At 42.4% G+C, this 21,228-nt stretch overlaps 1 protein-coding gene across 1 annotated transcript in view; it reads left to right on the forward strand.

Moving 5' to 3' along the window:
* The window catches only part of BRMS1L (BRMS1 like transcriptional repressor), a 70,133-nt gene that overhangs the window by 15,478 nt on the left and 33,427 nt on the right, over nt 1–21,228 (forward strand). The window contains exons 2-4 of the mRNA XM_029598970.1: nt 6,515–6,605; nt 15,612–15,739; nt 19,715–19,794. Of these exons, the coding sequence (XP_029454830.1) occupies nt 6,515–6,605; nt 15,612–15,739; nt 19,715–19,794 (299 nt within the window). The remainder of the gene's footprint in view (nt 1–6,514; nt 6,606–15,611; nt 15,740–19,714; nt 19,795–21,228) is intronic.

Raw genomic sequence — 21,228 nt, forward strand, 5'->3', positions numbered from 1 at the left:
CTCAAGACTATTCGATTTGGCTCCACTTACCAATGGGAGTCTGCTTTCACCTCAAGTGGTGGTTGCAGGAGGCTCATCTAAATAGGGGTGTGTTCCTGTCCTCACCAAACTGGTTGGTTCTCACAACAGACGTGAATCTCTGGGGCTGGGGAGCTCACTGTCAGGAACTCACAGCCCAGGGCCATTGGACAGAAGAAGAGGCCCTCTGGAACATCAGTTTCCTGGAAGTCCAGGCAGTAAGGCTGGTGTACTTACAATTCAGCCACAGACTCCAGGGTCAAGCAGTCCACGTAATGTCAGACAACGCAATGACGGTAGCCTACATCAACCACCAGGGAGGAACAGAGAGCCAGCAAGTATTGCAGGAGATAGACCTACTTATGGAGTGGATGGAAAAGCATCTACAGATGATATCAGCCTCCCACATTGCAGGAAAAGATATCAGAGCAGACTTTCTAAGCAGGGAGAGTCTGAATCCAGGAGAGTGGGTGTTGTCGGATAAAACCTTTCAACTGATAATAGTTCGCTGGATCCTCCCATCCATCGACCTGCTGGCCGCATCTCACAACGAGAAGGTTCCCCAATTCTTCAGTTGCAGAAGAGATCAGTGTTCCCTGGGAATAAACGCCCTTTTTCAGCTCAGGCTGGAAGAAGTTACTGTATGCCTTCCCTCCATGGCTCCTGCTGGGCAGGGTCATTCACACAATTGAACACCACAGGGGTGTAGTTCTACTAATAGCTCCAGATTGGTCCAGGATCCGTGGTATGCAGAGACTCCTGGTGGAGAATCCCATGTGTCCCCCACTGCACTGGGACCTGCTGCAGCAGGGACCAGTCCTTCAGGAGGATCCGAGTCGATTCTGTCTCTGATCTGGCTCGCCTTATGAAGCGCGGATATTCTGCGGCGGTAATTGTCACCTTACTTCATGTCCAGAAGTTCTCCACATCCCTATCGTATGTGTGGGTCTGGGGTCTGGAGAGTATTTGAGGCCTGGTGCAAGGAACGTGGTGTCCCACTTCGGGCAGTCAGAATCCCACTTATTCTGGAATTTTTGCAGGACGGTTTGAATAAAGGTTTGTCCCTTAGCTCCTTAAAGGTACAGATAGCAGCTCTCTCCTGTTTCAGGGGTGAGGTGAGCGGAGCCTCCCTATCGGCTCACCTGCACGTGATCCATTTTCTGAAGGGAGTGAAACACCTTTGACCTCCCCTACAGTTGCCAATTCCCTTGTGGAATCTTAATCTAGTATTGGAATTCTTGGCAGGTCCTCCTTTTCAGCTGCTGCACAGTCTTTCCTTGTGTTTATTAACCTTAAACTGTGTTCCTGGTGGCTATATGCTCAGTGCATCGCATCTCTGAATTGCAGTCATTGTTGTGTTTATTTACTTATTTATTTTATTTATTTAAAAACTTATCTATACCGTCGCTAAGTTATATACCATCGCAATGGTTTACAAATAGGCACATAGACTAAGGTAAGTAAATGTAGGATATCGTACATTCTAACAGGTGCCAATAAAGTTCAGTTACAATTTCATAAATAAAATCATTATTTGAGTAATGTTGGTCAAGTCCAGGTATGTTATTGAGTTACTATCTCTTTGAGATATTACTTCTTAAATGTAGGATTGAGTAAATTCATTCTCATCTGCATTACCCTGTACTTTTATTCTCTACTCTCCACACTCTTTAGTGAAGGCTTTTTTAAAGAGCTATGTTTTTAAATTTTTCTTAAAAGTTTTGAGATCATTCTGTAATCTGATTGCGGGGGCATTGTGTTCCATAGTATGGGCCCAGCCAATGATAAAGCCCTTTCTCTTACTTGAGTTATTTTGCTGACTTTACTGAAGGGATTGTTAGCAGTGCTTTGTTTGCTGAGTGGAGGTTTTTTTGTGGAAACTGTACTCGTAAGGCTGTGTTTAGCCAGTCTGCTTCTTTATCATATATTAGTTTGTGTATGGTGCATAAGGCCTTGTATTTTATCCTGTATTCAATAGGTAACCAATGTAAGTCTGCTAGAGTTTCGGTTATATGGTGTTGGGAACCATTCCTCCAGATGACTACAGGAGCATTTCAGTTTCATACCATTCCATCCTTCTTGCCTAAGGTAGTCTCGGAGTTTCATTTGAATCTGTCCATTTCATTGCCATCCCCAGATAAACTCAAGAACGTGGAGGAATATCGCCTCCTTTGTCATTTGGATGTCAAGAGGCTTTTAGAGCAGTATCTGGAAGTCTCAGAACCAGTCCAAAAGACGGACCACCTGTTTGTCTTTCACAGTGGAAGGAAACAGGACAAACCAGCCTCATGGGCTAACCTAGCTTGCTGGATTAAGGAGGTGATCACGAGAGCCTATCTGGAGGCAGGAAAGCCATTACTTTCTCAGGTTAAAGCTGATTCTACCAGGGCTCAGACGGCCTCATGGGCAGAAGTTAAACTGTTGTCTTCTGCCGATATCTGCTGAGCGGTGACGTGATCCTCCTTGCACTCCTTCTCCAGGTTCTATTGCCTGGACGAACAGGCCCGAGAAGACAGTCCTTGCAAGGGCGGAGTTAACCGCACCACGGGCAGCCTCCCACCCTGATTGGGAGTAGATTTTGTACATCCCATTGGTCCTGAGTCCATCTAGCTACACGCTAGGAAATGGAAAAATTACATACCTGATCATTTAGTTTTCATTGGTGTAGGCAGATGGACTCATTATTTTTTATTTATTTTATTTAAGAGTTTTTATATACCGTCATTAAGTTATTTACCATCATAACGGTTTACAATAGGGCACCTATATCAAAGAAAAATGTGGATCATAATTTACATAGGTGGTGCCATTAATATTCGGTAACATAATATTATGAATAATATGGTATATGATAAGGAGTTTACATTTAAAGGAATTCACATGGTGAATTGAGTTTGGTAGCAATTCATCCTGAGCCCTTGGCTGTCCAAGAATGGTGCTAAGGAGTCACCTGTGGAGTGGATATTGAATCCAAGACATTACGGGTAAGCCTTCATCCAGTCCCTAGATCAGGGTATATTCTTACTGGGGTTCAGTGTTTGGTTGAGTACAGTTACTGTTATCCGTTTGTTAATCATATTTTAATCAAGTTTTTTTTTGCTAGTATGTCCACAATGGCTTTTGAAGCGAATACTGGAGGGCTGAGGTCACTGCAGTAGTATATGTAGGGTGATGTCAGCTTTGTAATCTGACTCAGTCTCCATCCACTGGCAGGGGAGCATAACCCATTGGTCTTGAGTCCATTTGTCTAGACCAGGGGTCGGGAACCCATGGCTCGCGAGCCAGATATGGCTCTTTTGAGGGCTGCATCTGGCTCGTAGACAGTCGCCACACTTTCCCGCTGACCCAGCTGCTCCCCGGTCCTCCTCCGCCCGGGCTTAAAATGCTGTCAGCCCGGGCGGAACGCGGCAGGACAGCTGGAGTCAGCGGCACCGGCGTGCTCTCTTCTTCCCGCCCCCCCACCGTGGCCCGGAAGAGGAAGTGGAGAGTATCGGGTGCGTGCGCGGCAAGAAGAGGCCACGCTAGTGCGCTCGGCATCGGCCCGAAGAAAAGAAGACTGCAGCGCGGCTCGGAGGAAAATGAAGAGGTTCAACCGCGGCCGATGGGACTCCGCCTCCGCGAGGGCTGAAAATGAAGAGGTTAGCATTGGGAGGAGGCTGCTGCTGCCGCGAGTTCCCGGGGTGGGGGAGAGAGAGAGTGAATGAGCGAGCAAACACGCTTGCTCGCTCATTCACTCTCTCTCTCCCCCACCCCGGGAACTCGCAGCAGCCTCCTCCCAATGCTAACCTCTTCATTTTCAGCCCTCGCGGAGGCGGAGTCCCATCGGCCGCGGTTGAACCTCTTCATTTTCCTCCGAGCCGCGCTGCAGTCTTCTTTTCTTCGGGCCGATGCCGAGCGCACTAGCATGGCCTCTTCTTGCCGCGCACGCACCCGATACTCTCCACTTCCTCTTCCGGGCCGCAGGGGGCCTGTGTGTGTGTGTGTGTGTGTGTGTGTGAGAGATTGCATGTATGTGAATGATTGAGAGCCTGTACATGTGTGAGAGAGAGAGAGCATGAATGTAAGTTTAACACTGGGAACCTGTATGTGTAAGTTTGTGATTGAAAACCTGTTTGTGTGAAAGAGTATGTGTGTATGATTGAGATCCTTTGTGTGTGAGAGAAATCATGTGTATGTATGATTAAGAGCCTGTGTGTATAAGTAAGAGAGAGATCATGTGTGTCTGTGTGTGATTGAGAGCTGATTTAGGTGAGGGAGCATGTGAGTATGTGATTGAGAGCCTGTGTGTAAATGAGAGAAAGAGAGGACATGTTTGTAAGCATGTGAATGAGAGTCTGTGTGAGAGAAAAAGACAGTATGTATTTATGTGATTGAAAGCCTGTGTGTGTGTGTAAGCGTGAAAAGATAGCATGTGTGTAAATGCGTAATTAAGAGCCTATATAAGTGAGAGAGAAAAAACATGGGTATATGTGAGTACTGAGAACATGTGTGTATAGGTGTGTCATTGAGAGCCAGTGTGAGAGAGAGCGCTGGTATGTGACTGAGAGAGGAGAAAGTTCCAAGCAAACCACCCCACCTCCTGCTAATTCAGAACAATCTCAGGACACCTGGATATCAAACGTTCCCAGGTATGCAGAGCAAAAAAATTTTTGTATCCTTATTTTTCATTACTGGGTCTTTGTGTCTGCTATTTTGAAATATTTTGTTGGTATCTGGAAATGTTTTATATGAGTTTTTAATTATTGGATATTCCACTCATCAGCTGTTTCGAAATATGTTCTTTTTGTTAGTACAGTTTTACTGCTGATGATTTTATATTTCTTGATTTGTTTTATAAGGATGGGTGATGTTTCTTTTTTCCTTTGTTACACTGCATACAGAGACTCTGGCTTGTTGCAGTTTCCAATTCAGTTTTTTCTGCATGCTTCTTGTTATGCGTTTTGGTCTCTTTATTCTATGTTAGGTGAGGGACAGCACGTGATTCAGGTGAGGTTTTCTGCTGGCGTGTAGTTTCTGTGTAGGACTCTATAGCAGCCTGACTTGGTCTGTTTTCCTAATAGGAGATGTATTGGTGTCTTAAGGCCTGGTGTAATATTTTCAGAGACTTATTGTACTTTAAAAGTGTGATCTTACATAAAATGCACACATTTACTTGTATTTAGTTTTAAACATATTGTATGGCTCTCATGGAATTACATTTTAAAATATGTGGCGTTTATGGCTCTCTCAGCCAAAAAGGTTCCTGATCCCTGCTCTAGACTAAGGAAAACAAAATTATCAGATAAGTAATTTCTCCATTAAGAGTATATAGGTCAGCAATATTAGTGGACACTTGAAGTCCAAGTTATGTCAAACTATAAGGAGGAATTGAAAGGTTTCTCAAGCCACGGGGAATTTATTTATTTATTTGGGGTTTTTTTATATACTGCGGCACATTTAGAACATCACCTCGGTTTACAGTATAACATAATGCAGAAACTGGCTTTACAAAAAAAACCCAAAAACATGTGACAATTAACAACTTGTAACAGGCATTATGGATGGATTCAAGAGCTAACAAGAACTGAATAATACTTAATGACTTAACAGTAATTGCATGAAGAGCATAAATACAGATCAACAATAAGTGAAAGGCAATGCTTTGACAGAGAGAAAGGGTGAACATATTAGAGAGGGTGTTACCAAGGAAGTTACTTTGTGCAGGGGAGAAAGTGCCAGGATGTCTGATGTCTGTGGTGATTGCTAGGAGTGTGGAGAGGTGCGAGGAAATCAAGAGTATGCCTGTTTGAAAAGCCAGGTCTTGAGGTTTTGTTTAAATTTCCTGGGGCATAATTCTTGGCGTAGGCTAGGGGGCATTTTGTTCCATAGATTTGTGTGCTGGACCCCAGTACCGAAACCTTAGATTATTTTGAATAATTAATTTTATAACCTGAGAGATAAATCTACTCTGCAAAGTCTGTAGCATTACTGGTACAGATTTCTTTGGCTATGAAATAAATTACAGTATGCCATCAGCATAAAGAGCAATTTTCTTCACTGCAGAGCCCAACTGAAAACCAAAGATACCCACTGATTCTCTCATCTTCTGGGCCAATGCTTCTAAAGCCAAATTAAATAAAAGTGCAGACAAGAGTCTTCACTGTCTAGTCCCTTTCAAAATAGGAAATATACAACTATATTTAATTATGATTTTTAATTCTTTGGGACCAGTTACCAGTAGGTAGGGTAAATTCTTTATCAGGTAAGTAGCATGAGATTTAAGCAAACGAGCCAGGGAATTACAGAAAGTGGCATGAGAAAGCCAGGAATCAATAGTTCACATGACTCAAACTTTAAAATATCCCTATCTATTCTTCCATCCTTTTATCTTTTTCTCTTTCTTTCTGTGTAATGTATGTATGTACAAGTGTCATGTTTGCAACTTTTAGAGAATAACAGTCGCTTTTGAGGTCAGGGTGTGATATTCTACTGACTTTAATCATTTCTTCTTCAACAGAAATGGATGATGAGGACTGTGAGAGAAGACGTATGGAGTGCTTAGATGAAATGTCTAATCTTGAAAAACAGTTTACAGATCTTAAAGATCAGTAAGTTGCTGATTTATGTCTTCATCATTACTACTTTCTCTACACCATGATAAAGTCAATATCACTTCGTTCTTTAAAATCTCTTTTCTCACAATCACGAGGAATCTGTTCTGCAGCATACACTGCACAGTTAACCTTTTTTTTTTCATTCTTTATTTATCAAAACAAGCAGATATAGCACATGCCACTATAAGCAGTACCAGTACCATTATGGTGAATTAAAAAAATTGTTTTCCAGCATATATATACTGAAAGAAAATTAACTCCACAGTTTTGTATTTCATGCGTAATCAATAAATATGTACGAATATAGCTCCCAACTAAAACAGGCTATTCTTCACAGTTTGCCTACAAAGCTCCTCGACATAAGCAACAGAGATTATCTATTTACATATTCCCAGTATTTACTCAAGATTTTGTCATAGATAACTTTCACTTTGCATAAGAATGCAGCTAACTTCTCAATTAGAGATATTTTGTTTACTTGTTTGTACCAATGTGACAACAAAGGGGTAGACTTCCAGTGTGTTGCAAAAGTGAAATAGGCTGCATGAATAAGATGACCACGGAGTTTACATTGATAGTCATTGAGAGGCATCCATCCTCAACCCCAACAGATATATCTCCAGACAAAGTTTCACCCTAATAGTCAGAATTTCACCAATCTTGAGCTCAATCTTTTCTCAAAAGTCCTTAATAATGGCACATATCTACTAAACATGAATATAGGAGCCCTCCTCCCTGAATCTGCACTAACAAAGTTTAGAAGACAATGATGAGAACTTTTTGAAATGTAAGCAGGATTTATAAATATCTTATAAGTTTATAGATAGGTTCCACGTGTCTACTACAAATGGAGATTTTGTACATAGTTTTCAGAATTCTTTTCCAATCTTCAATATTAAGATTCAATCCAAGATCCTTATTCCACATATCGTAAGAGAAGTCAGGAGCTCGTGCTCCTCTTTCATCAGTATAATAGCCCTATACAGTGGAGAAATTACTTCACAACTTTCCATGGCTAAGATCAACATCTTCTTCACCCGCAAAGGCTTTCTCCAAATCTTGGAAGTCCTCTCCACTTTGGTAAATTTGGCATGGATTTTATTATAAAGTTCTCGAGACTTCTCCTGGAAACTAAACCCCAATGACTTCAAAAGAAAGCCATTCCATTTCATCCCAAAGCTGCCCTAGGAATTGGAGCCCAGCATCCCACCAACCTCTGAGTAGATGAAAAATAGCTATAGCTATGCTAGGGTTATTCTTAAGCACTGTAAGTGGTAAAAAAAAAAAAAGACCCTCAGAGATGCCCATGGCTTAGTTAATGATTGCAAAGTCTTAACCATATGTGCAATGGTGGGACAGGACCTAGGTGGTCTTCGCACCTGGGCCGAGTCCGAAGGCAGAAACAACAAAAGTGGCAAGTCCGTCCCCCAGCCATGCCTGCCTCCAGATAGAACCCGGGTAGTGTATAGTTTCTGTTTAACCAGGCTTTCAAACAAGCCAGCCTGGAAGCCCAATAATATCCAAGTAAGTTAGGAAGTGCCCTACCTACCCCCAACTTAGTCCTCCAGAAGGTGCTCAACTTTAACTTCAGCCTATGCCAGATAAATCGAGAAATGGGTCCATTGAGCTTAGCAAAGACCTTCATAGAGGGTGAAACAGGAAGATGCTGAAATAGATAAATAAGTTGAGGGAGAATGTTCATTGAGCTTAGCAAAGACCTTCATAGAGGGTGAAACAGGAAGATGCTGAAATAGATAAATAAGTTGAGGGAGAATGTTCATTTTCAAAACCCCGATCCTGCCCGCCCAGGACAAATATAGATCATTCCACCTCTTCATCTCCTCTAGGATGCCATTAAGAACCAGAATATAATTGCTCTTGTAAAGATCCGCCCAGTCTTTAGACAGAAAGATCCATAAATATTTGAAGCCCTCTTATTCTTGTTTAAAGTGAGACATGCAAGCAGGGATATGGTTATTGTACCGTTCACAATACAAAACAGTTTTGACTTCTGCTAATTTCTCTTATAGCCAGACACTTTACTTGTATGCATGTAAAACCTGTAATAGCCTGGGGCAGATCTTTTCAGATTCAGAAGAAATAGCAAGATGTCTTCAATGTATCAGGAGATCTTGGGGGAAATCCCATTAAATTGGAAACTCATGGTGTTCGCACTAAGGGGTAGATTTTAAAAGAAGCGCGCGGGGCCTACATGTGCGCGCTACCTGGCGCTTGCACATGTAGGCCCGATTTTATAACATGCGCGCAGAGGCAAGTACATGTTAGAAAATCCGGGGTCGGTGCGAGCAAGGGGGTGCACTGCCTTCCTCCGTTCCCTCCCAGGCCACTTCGAAATCAGAGCGGCCTGGAAGGGAACTTCCCTTCCCCCAACCTAACCTTCCCACCCCCCCAAAATGTTTATCCTACTTTTTGCACCTGCCAGCACATGATCCTCTGACACAGCGGCAATGGCCGCTCTGTCGGAGGCCTCTGGCCCTGTCCCCGCCCCCGGACCGCCCCTTTTGTAAAGCCTCGGGACTTACACGGGACTTAAAATAGGCCCGGCGCACGTAACGTTTTTAAAATCCGGTCCTAATGTTGTCAACTTGTGCCAACACTTCTATGACAAGACAAACAAAGTAGGGATAAGGGACATTCTTGTCTAGTACCTTGAAATATACAAAAGGGTTCAGAAAGAGACCCATTTCTTAATATCCTGGCAATAGGTTAAGGTGTATAATACCTTGATAGAGTTACTGTCTTTTTGTAGCTCAGCAAGTGAGATTGGGGCCCTCAGCTTCTCATTCTGCACATCAGAAACTCTGGAACATGCATGCTCCCCCGAATAAAGATCATAGTAAAATGAACAGAAGATGTCATTGATATCTTGTGAAATAAGATAAATCTTGCCTTCTCTAGTCCTAATGCCAGAGATCGTTACCTCTGTTTTTTCTCTGCAACATACTAGCTAATAATTTGCCCGCTTTGTTCCCAATCTCTGTTGGGAAAACCAGATGGATTTTTCAATCTGATCTAGCTGCAACATCTCAAAATCCCTTCTACATTTCTGTAATTGTTTCTGAATCTGTTTAGAACAGGTACCCTTGTGCTTTTTTTCCAGTTCTTTATTTTCTGTTCCAAGGATCTTTCTTTGAGCAAACAGGCAAGTTTTAAGACGGCTAGTATAGTTAATTATATGATCCCCTTGTTACTGTTTTCAATGTCTCCCACAGCACCACTGAATTGTAGGGCTCAGAGAAGTGATCCTTGAAAAAATCATAATGACCTAGTAGATCATCTCCGCAAAGTCTTCTCTGACCAGGACCGACAAGTTAAGCCTCCAGGTGCGTGTCTATCTCAGTGTCTGGGAGATATTTATGGATAATCCTATAGGGCAGTGATCCAAGAAATGGCAAGAGATCACATTTGCCGAACAAGTTAGCAGAGCATAGGAAGAAAATCCAATTAGCTATGGAAATTGTGGACAGTTGAGAAGAATGTAAATATCCTGCCACTAGGATATAGTGTATGCCACACATCAAAAAGATCCAGCCCACAAACTGGTGACTTTAGCCCCTTGTTATATTCCATAGCCCCTCTATTCTGCCCAGATCTATCCAGATGGGGATCCAAGCAGGTGTTCCAATCTCCCACTGCTATAATGGGATTAGAGACCATGTCCATGATCAGTTTCATGAGGCAGTGATAAAAGGAATTTTGATCCCTATTAGAGCCATAAACTTTAATTAGGGACAAAGTTTGTTCTTACAGTGAACCCTGAAGAATAATAAATCTCCTTTCACGGTCTTTGACAACTTTTATTAATCTGCAGAGAATGATGTATGAGAATGCAAACCCTCCCCTTGGAATTGTGTGAGGCATAATAGATCTGGCCCTCTCCCCCATGCTTTTTGTCTGAGATGCGTATCCTTCAGAATTCCAGAGCTTAATTGTACATTGAGTGAAAAATAATTTTCTCTTATTTGTTTGGAATGTGCTTCTTACTAACTTCATGGAGTTCTCCTTATTTTATTTTTTACTTTTTGAAAGAGTAAATAACAGATTTATATTTACCTGTTCCATTCCAATCATGATTTTTTAAACCTCTATCATATCCCTCAACCATCTCTTCTCCAAGCTGAACAGCCCCAACCCCTTTAGCCTTTGAATTCACTCATTGTTTTCAAATTCAAAAGGGCATGGAATAAACACTGTGGATCTCTAGAGACTAAAGGTTAGAAATGAAGAAAAGGGTGCATGGTGGTAACCAGCACGGAGCAGGAGTTACTACACTTAACAGAAGGCATGGGGATTACTGCCCATCACCAAGTAGCCTTGCTGCTTGTGACACATCTGCAACATTGCTCTCTGCTTTGATGGCGGGGGGAAAGGGGAATTGGATTCAGAAGACAGCCAATGCTGGGCCCCGACTTTTACGGTCCGAGTTACTGATATGCAGACATTAGGGAAAAAGCACAGGACTGCTTCTACAGCCAAGTCCATAAGCAAAGCACGTTCAAGCAGCATTGTCTGAATTATCAAGAAGGCTGCTCACCCCGTAAAAATGTTGCTGGCAGTACTTTTGTTATGGGTTTGATAGTTGCTTGGTTTTGATTGTAAATATTGGGACCCTTAACATAAAGCATGAGGGTAACCTGCACAGAGCGGCTGTTACTACCATAAGAAACTTGCTGGGCAGATTGGATGAACTATTGGGTCTTTTTCTGCCATTGTTACTATGTTCCCACTTATCCGGATACATTTTATCTGGGTAAGTGGCAGCATTATTCAAAACCCTGCATTTATCTGTGTAGCTTAGAAGTTACACTGTAATTTCAAAAGAAGTGAAACCCCAGTTCAGAAATGTGTAACATGACATCGTTTCAGATATGGCCATATTTGAAACTTTTGAGAAACCACGATTCCTCCACCAGCCCCTGATGCAGATGGTTTGTTCCCTCGATATAGTGGCCATGCTGGGCGATTACCTGGTGTGGAGGGTCACCTTATATCTACTTTTGCCTTGCATATATGAGGCCATTGGAGAGGCTTGAAGATCATTTGGATTTCTAACTTATCAACCTCACAAGTTACATGCAAGCTAAGCCACATTAAGTTCCTTGGCATGGACATTGTAAGACATTGGTAGGATAAGTTTACCATTGTGAGGATTTTTCTTTTCATTTGGACTATTGATAAGTTGTTTTGGTGACCATCTCCAGGGCAAGTAATTGGGTGGACTCTGCATGTAAGATTGACACACAATATTCACAGGAATTTATTAATACACTGGTATATTTTGAAACATTTTTTCATATGGCCTGTTGGCACATTATATGATGCCAGAGAGTAAAATTGACCCTTTTCTTTTATTTTTTTGGGGTAACTCAGAAATTATCCACATAAATGCTTTTGAATATCGACCTTAAATTGCATTGAGAAACTAATGCAGATTTAGTTTTTAGTTAACTGTTTCTATTGACATGGAAATTCACTTTCAAAGCATTTTTTTTATGCTGTAAATGTTTTCAATTATTTGAGTTTGATTAGCCATTTTCAATTAATGCAGTCTGATATATATAGGACTTCCGCAGTATATAGGACTTCCGCGGTATAGAGTCCTGCATCCTTCTCCTGACTGCAGAGCCCGTTTTCGGGGGGAGGGCTGAGTGGTATCACAGAGGCAGAGCTTCAGGGTACTTGGAACTGGCTTGGCCCGAAAGTTAGAGTAGGCGCGTACCTATGGGCAGCCACCCTAATGTGCAAGTCACTAGTTTTTTTTATTATCAGCTGCAGTGCCACATTTTGTAAAGGTAATAAGGAATGCTTGCTGTCCACATACCTAAAGGAAGTCTGGGGATTAAAGCCAGTCTAGTTTCTGCCATAGGCCCTTTTGTGTCTAGCACTGGCCCAACCTGAATGGTAAAATGTGTACAGTAGGTCTGTAGAGCTGTGGAAGATAATCCAATTGTAAGTATCCCTAATGGAATGATAAGTTCTATTTCTACCCCACATTTTTCCATAGTAAGTCTCAAAGTGGTTTACAACACAATACAAAAATATACTATGTACAATCAAGCACAAAATACAATAAATCATAATAATTAACAATATATCCCACAAATATTACCTTCCCCTGACTAAAACCAACCCATTCTCTCACAGAGAGCCTGGAAGAGATTAACGATACCTGCCTGTTAATACAGCATAAAATGCAATGTTTTAGATTCAAATATGGTGTGAAGTATCTTATCTTGAAGAATGCTCTCTGGAGCTTTTGAAAGTATCCTTTCATTGTAGCAGCTTCAGGAAAGTGAAATCAGCCACCCTCCTAGTAGGAAATATGAGTACTATACAGCATCCCTGGCTACTCTGCTGCTGCTGACACTGAGTGGGTGTTAGCAGCAGTAAAGAGCCTTCTGCAAGATCAGTTAGCTCATTATCTGCATGTTCTGTTAGGAAGCTACTATCGCCACGCTGCTTTGAATTTTGAAGATAAGCGTTCCACTTTGGAGCAAGGTTTGTTGGAGATGGATGGAGAGACATGAACTTTTTATCAGATAGTTCCTGCCAGCAGAGCTTTTTGATCAAGATTGTGGAATTTAACCTAGCTACATTGTTGATAGATTCTTCAACACTGAACAGTCCTTACATTTCATTTAGGTGAGCAGTCCGTTGCCTAATCCACACATTATCAATCATTTATGTATTGCTGCTGAATATTTGATCAATTTGTCCTTGATCCAGTACACATACACACATACATACACATATTCACATACATACACACACACATACATATACACACACACATACATATTTGATTTTCTTTTTGCTTGCTTATGTACCAAGGTTCTTTTTTCTGGACATAGCAATACCAGGAAGCACCATATACACTTATTGAGAGCCAAAAGTGCCCAGCTGACTTGAATTGCTCATCATAACAGATGGAAAACAAATCCCCTGCAACCAGTGTGCCATTATACCTGATCAGGTGTCCCACGGAAAAGTCACCACTGCCTGATGCTCCAGGCCAGCATCCGGGCTTTGCTCTCAGCACCTCACAGCTGCAAAAGTCAGTAGCAATGGCTCCTAAATTGATAGGAGCTCCTTCCTGAGGACATGTGTAATCAAACATGCCTCTCCTTCCTAGCTACAGCATGAGCCCTGAAGTGTGGGAATTAATGGGCAGTATTCAGGGCACAGATGGGTCCCACGTTGTGCAGTGCACAGGAAGAATAACTTTCAAACCATTGCACATGGTGGCATATATGTGTGTATATAGCCGTGCACATATTTACTGAAGCATTTTATAATATGCGCAGGGGACCCCTAAAGGCTAGAGAATGGAAATAAAATAAATAAGAGTGCATGGGGGTAACTAAGGGTAACTTTCTGGTGTGGCAGTTGCTACCCTTAACAAGTAAGCCTTGATACTGTTAATGCAACTCCATCATTGCTCTGTGCTTCAGTGGCAGTGGGGAAAAAGGGAATTGGATTCAGACAGCAACCAATGAAGGCCCTGACTTTTACGGTTTGGGGAACAAATAAACATGGGGGTAACTTGCTGATGTGGCTTTTATTATCCTTAATCACTAAGCCTGATAGTTTTGATGCAGCTCCATCGTTGTTCTCTGCTTCCACGGGAAGGGTTAATGGAAATTGGGTTTAAACGGGATCCGAGTGCCCTGACTTTTTTTTTATGGTCTGGGAAACTGATAAGCACAAGAGTAACCTGCACAGTGCAATAGATACTGGCATAAGCTTGCTGGGCAGACTGTGTGGCTCATTTGGTCCTTTTCTGCCGCCATTTCTATGTTTCAGATGATATGTGAGCATTTTATAAATTGTGTAATTCTGTCATGCAGCATATGCGCAAAAACATGCAATGCATTGAAACCTCACGTATCGGTGGATTGAAAATACGAACTTTACCCTCCTATTTTAAATATTTATGTACATATATTTTGTGTGTGAAAGTAAACTAAGACTTGCTCCCGCTTTACACTCATAGGATGGCCAATTTTAAAACATGCGTGCCTTGATGAAATTAACCAGTTTACCAATTAGTCCACCAGTTTGCCCAGTCCTCCTCCAAATCATTGAGACCCTCCTGTTTCTTCAGCCTAAACTCCTCACAGTCTACCCAGACCTCCACCCTGTCAGTACCACACAATAAATCTGTTTAATACCACTTAGACCAGATAATCAGCAAGCGTAAAAATACGTAAGTTGGAAAATGTACACGTGTCTTTTAAAATAGCAACTTGTGTGCATAATTGTTTGCCCTGCCCAAAAAAATGTCCCTAGATTGCCTCTTTTTGAAACACGTGTGCACGCGAAAGTGAACATACACTTATACTTTTCACCTTTTATAAAATCTGGAATATACGAGTATAGGTTACGTTTTGCTCACAAAGTTTTGAAAATTCATCGTACAGTGTGCCCAGCACAGCATCACACAAACATTGCACATAGCTCCTCTTCTCCTTCCTGAGCTTCCTTCTCTGAGTCCTTCCAGCCTCTGTCTTATCTCTAGGCTAAGATGGGAAGAGTGTGCACTGAGCACTGGATGTGACTCACTCTGAGTTTTGGGAGCAACAGCAGTGGAGGAGCTCTGGCATCCATAAGGTAGGTAACTGATCCAGCTGCCCACACCACCACACCAACTTTTCCCCTCTCCTGCACTTTGTATATAAAGGGATCTCTTCCACTTTGATGGGTTCATGTGTGCCTCTGCCTCCTCTCTCTCTTTGTTTTAATATTTGGAAGAGAGACTGGTGGGGCTTTCAATGTTTCCCTAGCTCTTCTTTTGGCCATATGAGACCTCTCCATGCCCACACTGCTTGCTTCATGGAGGTTGCTGTGCCATACAACATTTTTGTTAATGGAGGTGTGCCTTGCATCTGAAAAGGATGGGAAACACTGCTGTAGTGTGCTTTTCCTGATGTTTACAGGGAGTTTAAGTATCACTCTTTCTGTTTCTGCCCATGTTTAAAGACTCTACAAGGAACGATTAAGCCAAGTAGATGCCAAGCTGCAGGAGGTCATAGCAGGAAAGGCACCAGAATACCTGGAACCACTGGCAACGTTACAAGAAAACATGCAAATCCGAACAAAAGTGGCAGGTAGGAAGAGGAAAGCAGTCTTATTTAATAGCATGGCTTTAGGGAAAGATAAGTAACTGTTTCAGTTACGTGCCACCGCAGTCCTCTCTGTATTGCTTAGAAACAAAGCCATCCCAGAAGGGCTTACAGCATAGACCTGAGGGGAATGATTCCTGTGAAGAACTAGATCACAGATATTTGGGGGAAAGGAAGACACATGGGATCAATTTTCAAATAGGCCACATGTCACAATGAACTTTGGTACTTTTACCACACATTTTATAAGTTACATTTTCCAAAAAAGCAATATTACCTGGGAAGTTTGGTTTGAAAATTAGCTAGCAGAACGTCCGCATGCTTTGTTCCTGACTGGGAGAGTAAGGGGACAAAATAGCATGCATGCTTTGAAAATTTCAGGTTCACGTGCTGTTGTATTCCCCTGACCTAAACATACCCCCTAGAAACGATTCTTTCTAGCCCAGCTAAAAGTATGCATGCTATGGGAACCCTGTGCTTGCTTTTTAGCTGCTCTGGGGAGGGCAATCTTCAGACTGGTCAGTTCAAAGTCATTTGCCATTTACCCAGGTAAATTCCTTTGCAAATTTCCACCTTAAGGCCTGATACTGAAAACCAAAAAAGATAACAAAACCAAAATCTTTTTACTCTTGCACAAGTCTGATTTAGGTTGAAGCATAATCTGATGGTGGACATAAAGCCTAGGAGAGTCAGGAAAACTGAGATTGTGGGATTTTTTGTCTTAGTTGACCCCCTGATTTTGAGTCAGTCATTTCACTTCATTTCTCTATATGGGAGTTTACCTACTTTAACCTCCCTGGACCAACCATGTCTCTTAACTGGCCAAAGACCTCAGTCAGCTAGAAGGATCACATGCATCTCTTTTTCCCAAAATCTGCACAATGCAAGTTAATATTGAAAATATTCCTCCTGGTTCTTCCTGCACAGGGCCTTCTCATTTCTTGTCCTTTATAGCTTTTATCTTTTTGTTTTATATTTACTTTAAAAAGAAGAGATTGGATAATCTTTTTTGGAGACACGACACCTCGCTTCCTGTATGAGAGCCACAGTTCTGTGGCTTTAGACCAGTAGGAGGTGGAATTTAAAGGATACTGTAACTGCGACAGTGGCCAGTCAGAAGGTACAATTTGCTGTCAGCATTCTGTTAATGTCTCTATCCACAACATATGATACCCAGCAGCCTGCTAAGGCCCTTGCTGGTGACCAAGACTTGTAATTTTGTAATTAGCCGATGTAACTAGGAATGCATCTTGCAGCACTGGGATCTGCATACTCTACAATTTAACAGTCTAGACCAGGGGTTCCCAATCTTTTTGGGAGTGTGGACCCTTTTCGAAATTGGCATGCTTTAATTTTTACATGCAGTTAAATGCAATGTATGGAAAAGTTATTAATGTAATAACAAAAAATATGTACACCAGAATCATTTAGAATCTTCTCTCCTGCTTCCCTTCACCCATGGTCCCTTTTCTGAATGCAGCTCCCTCCCATTAGCTCCTTGCTGAGTGCCTTCCCTTCTGCCCTCTGTGTCCTCTTCCCTGTCCTTCCCCCATGGCCCCCCTTCCCCCCCATTTGTCTTCTCTCTCCTCCTCTCTTCCATGTGGCTCTCCCCTCCCTATCCTGACCCTCCTGCCTTCCCCCTCTGTCTCCTTCCAGTGCTGTAATCCCCAGAAAGTTCTGGTACTCACTTTCTTCCTTGGTCAGTCAGGCCCTCAGCGCCTTCAGTTTTTACTCCACGCAGGACAGCACTGGCAGCAGCAGCTGCCCTCCTCCTCCTCTCTCCTCAGCGTCCTGCCCCTTGTTCTTCTTAGTGCGGGATCAGACTTTCGGTGACTTTGCACACTTCCAGGCCTCTCCTGGTGGTAGGAGCCAGCCCTTGGTGGCAGCCCTCCTTCTCTCTTTGGTGCCCTGCTCCTCATTCTTCCTAGCGCCTGACCAGGCTTCCAGTGGTGGCATGCTCTTTTAAAGGCCCCTCTTTATGGCTGGAGCCCTGATCCTCGCTTTTCTCACCGTGGGCCCACGGTGGTTCTCCACCTCTTCTCGCCACACCAACCTGGCTTTTGCCAGCAGCTGGCCCTGCTCCTCTCCTCTTCAGCAGCGTGGGACTAGGCTTGCCTGCACTGCACAGTGCTCAGTTCTGTAGTCAGGCACAAGAGGCAGCCTTGGTGTAGAGCCCGCTCTTTCATTTTTCTGGGCAGCTGCCCTTCTAGTAGACTCCCCATAACAAGTCTCGCCGATCCCTGGGAATCGCTGGTCTAATGTCACAGAGCTGTCAAGTTGTTACATATTGAGAATACGGTGTTGCTGGTGTTTATTGTGTGATGAGGTAATTTTAAACTATGGAACAATAGAAACACTTTAATGTATGCAAAGTCAATAATAATCCTCTTTCTTCCAAAAGTTCTTGAGCAGTGTGAAAGTATTTAAATCGATGAGGTTCTTTTCCTCTCCAGGAGATAACTACATATGAATGTAGATGAGCTACAATTGTAATATGTACTGGGATGGTCTTTGGTCAGAAGGAACCATACAAATATCTTGTTTCAGGGACATTTTTTTGAAACCCTTCTTTCCCTTGCTCCTGTAAGCATATTTTCAAAGGAAAGTTCCCTGTGAAGATGTAGGGTCTGGCTGTGCTGCGGGCATGTCAGTATCTGCGGGCTATGCCCCTGCTTTTCAGCAGTGACAGAATCTGTGGTTTAAGCCATTCCATGGAGATTTCAAAATGCAATCCCTGTGTTGTCAACTGGCCCTGCCCTTTTCAGTGTGGGTACTTTTACCCGACAGGGGGAGTACAGTTTTCGGACACCCCATTTTACCTGGATAACTATCTATTTACCTGGGTAACATAGTTTGAAAATTGCTTTCCTAATTCTTGTGGTTTTGCAAACACCAGAGGTAGACACTACCCTCTTTCTGCGGTGCCTTCATCCAGGACTGCCACTTTGCCAGAATAATAGAGAAATGGGACATGCCATACAAATACCCAGAGTGTTATCTGTTTCATTGTAGGTTTGGGAATGATTTTTTTTTCCTACAACTCCATAATATTGCCACTCTAATATATCATCAAGGAACTTCAACCTGTCCTCACTGCAGATAAATATTTTAACTGAACCACCTATCAGCAACCTGCACAGCCTACATATCAGGAACATACTATCCTCTAAGCAACATGACCAAGATAATCTCTATCAAACCTGTATGTAGAGAAACAATCATCCTTACTTCATTTCATAACCTGTAGAAGAACATGAATCTTTCACCTGCAAATCCATATATCTCATCCAGTGCAAGAAAGGTCTCTGCAGACAATAAGTGGAAGAGACCAAAGAAGACCTCTAAAACAGAATGAACCACAATTGACTCCAACACCAACATTCCCATAGGGCAGCACTTTTCCTAACTGGAAGGGCTTTCTGTGTTATTTAAAGGTAACTTTAGAAACATGCAGGGAAAGAGGATATGGGAACTGAAATATGTTCATCTTTGTAGATTAAAAAATTAATTGGCTGACATGAGAAATTGGATTTATGATGCATTATGGGAGTGTCTAACATCTTATGTTCTCAGTCCTGGTGAGGTGTTACCTTGACATCACACTCACAACAATTTTAACACCTCAAGGGACTAAGCTATTTCTTAATTGTCTCCCATTGGTGCTAAGCCAATCATTACTGGATACCTCCTGATATGGTGGAAATTCCGAAAAGCTTCCTTCTTGGTAGCTGCATAGTCATGGCTGAGGAAGATGTCTGTGTGGCCTTGAAAGGTATCGCAGTCTACTAAGAGTCCATGTAATATATTTAAGTAGTTAGCATCTGGCATTGTATGTATGCAAGACTCCACACTGAACTTTGATTTTTGTGCTTCATGCTCTTGCATGAAAAATGTTTTAAAATGAAATGGCTCTTAATGATTGTGCTGATTTAACAATTCTGCCTTTTTGTTTGATGGCAGGAATCTATAGAGAGCTGTGTTTAGAGTCTGTGAAGAACAAATATGAATGTGAAATTCAAGCTGCACGCCAACACTGTGAGGTAATATGAAACTAGATTAACCCCCCCCCCCCCTTGAAAGGCTATGGTGCCTGTCATTCAGAGGGGACCATAGAAGTTGTGGAGGACTTTAGCAGTTGATGTGCCTTGGAGGCACCTGCCTTCATTCCTTGGGGAAATGAATGTGCTTATCTTAGAAGTGTCCTTGTTCCTTGGGTAGGAAGAGGGCGGGGGGTGCCTGTGCGTCATTGGAGATCTTGGAGGACGAGGTGCCAAGAAAGTCAAAATATTGCCCCTGAGGAAGAGAGTAGTGACAAAATAGTATCTTTAAATATCATACTTCCTTCCTATATAGAAATATATTTCCGTTGTTGCCCAAATATAGCAGTTTTTATCCAAGAATAAGCAGGATAATGTAGCCATACACGAGAGGTGATGTCATCTTGTGCCGACTTGGACAGCATGCCTGCAAAATTTAGAAAAGGCTGGAAGTCCTTTCAGGGCTTGCATGGGGTATCCTGCTTGGCTGCTGCTCTGTCGGTCTTTTTTTGTTTGCAGATTTACTGCAATTAGTTCTCCTCAAATCATCTTCTCTCTCTCCACCCCAGTACTTTTAGTTAGTCCTTTTCAGCATTTCCTAAGTTGTTTTTTTTTTCTTTTTCAACATGGTTTGCTCAATCCAAAATTATATTTTCTTACTCTGTTAGCTACCTCTATAGCAGCTTCAGTCTGTTCCCCCCCTCCCCCCTTTTTAGTCTTAATTTTGGGATTTGATTACGATGCATCTGGTTTTTCTCTCCATAATTGAGAAGACAGCCAGTGGCTTAAAGAGATGACCATGCTTCAATCAAAACGTATCTATCATACATCATCATAAGAACATAAGAAATTGCCATGCTGGGTCAGACCAAGGGTCCATCAAGCCCATCATCCTGTTTCCAACAGAGGCCAAACCAGTCCACAAGAACCTGACAAGTATCCAAACACTAAGAAGATCCCATGCTACTGATGCAATTAATAGCAGTGGCTATTCCACAAGTCAACTTGATTAATAGCAGTTAATGGACTTCTCCTCTAAGAACTTATCCAAACCTTTTTTGAACCCAGCTACACTAAATGCACTAACCACCACCTCTGGCAACAAATTCCAGAACTTAATTGTGCGTTGAGTGAAAAATAATTTTCTCCGATTAGTCTTAAATGTGCTACTTGCTAACTTCATGGAATGCCCCCTAATCTTTCTATTGTTCAAAAGTGTAAATAACCGAGTCACATCTACTCGTTCAAGACCTCTCATGATCTTAAAGACCTCTATCATATTCCCCCCCTCAGCCGTCTCTTCTGCAAGCTGAACAGCCCTAACCTCTTCAGCCTTTCTTCATAGGGGAGCTGTTCCATCCCCTTTATCATTTTGGTTGCCCTTCTCTGTACCTTCTCCATCGCAACTATATCTTTTTTGAAATGCGGCGACCAGAA

The sequence above is a fragment of the Rhinatrema bivittatum genome, chromosome 4, assembly GCF_901001135.1.
Source record: "Rhinatrema bivittatum chromosome 4, aRhiBiv1.1, whole genome shotgun sequence".
NCBI lineage: Eukaryota > Metazoa > Chordata > Amphibia > Gymnophiona > Rhinatrematidae > Rhinatrema > Rhinatrema bivittatum.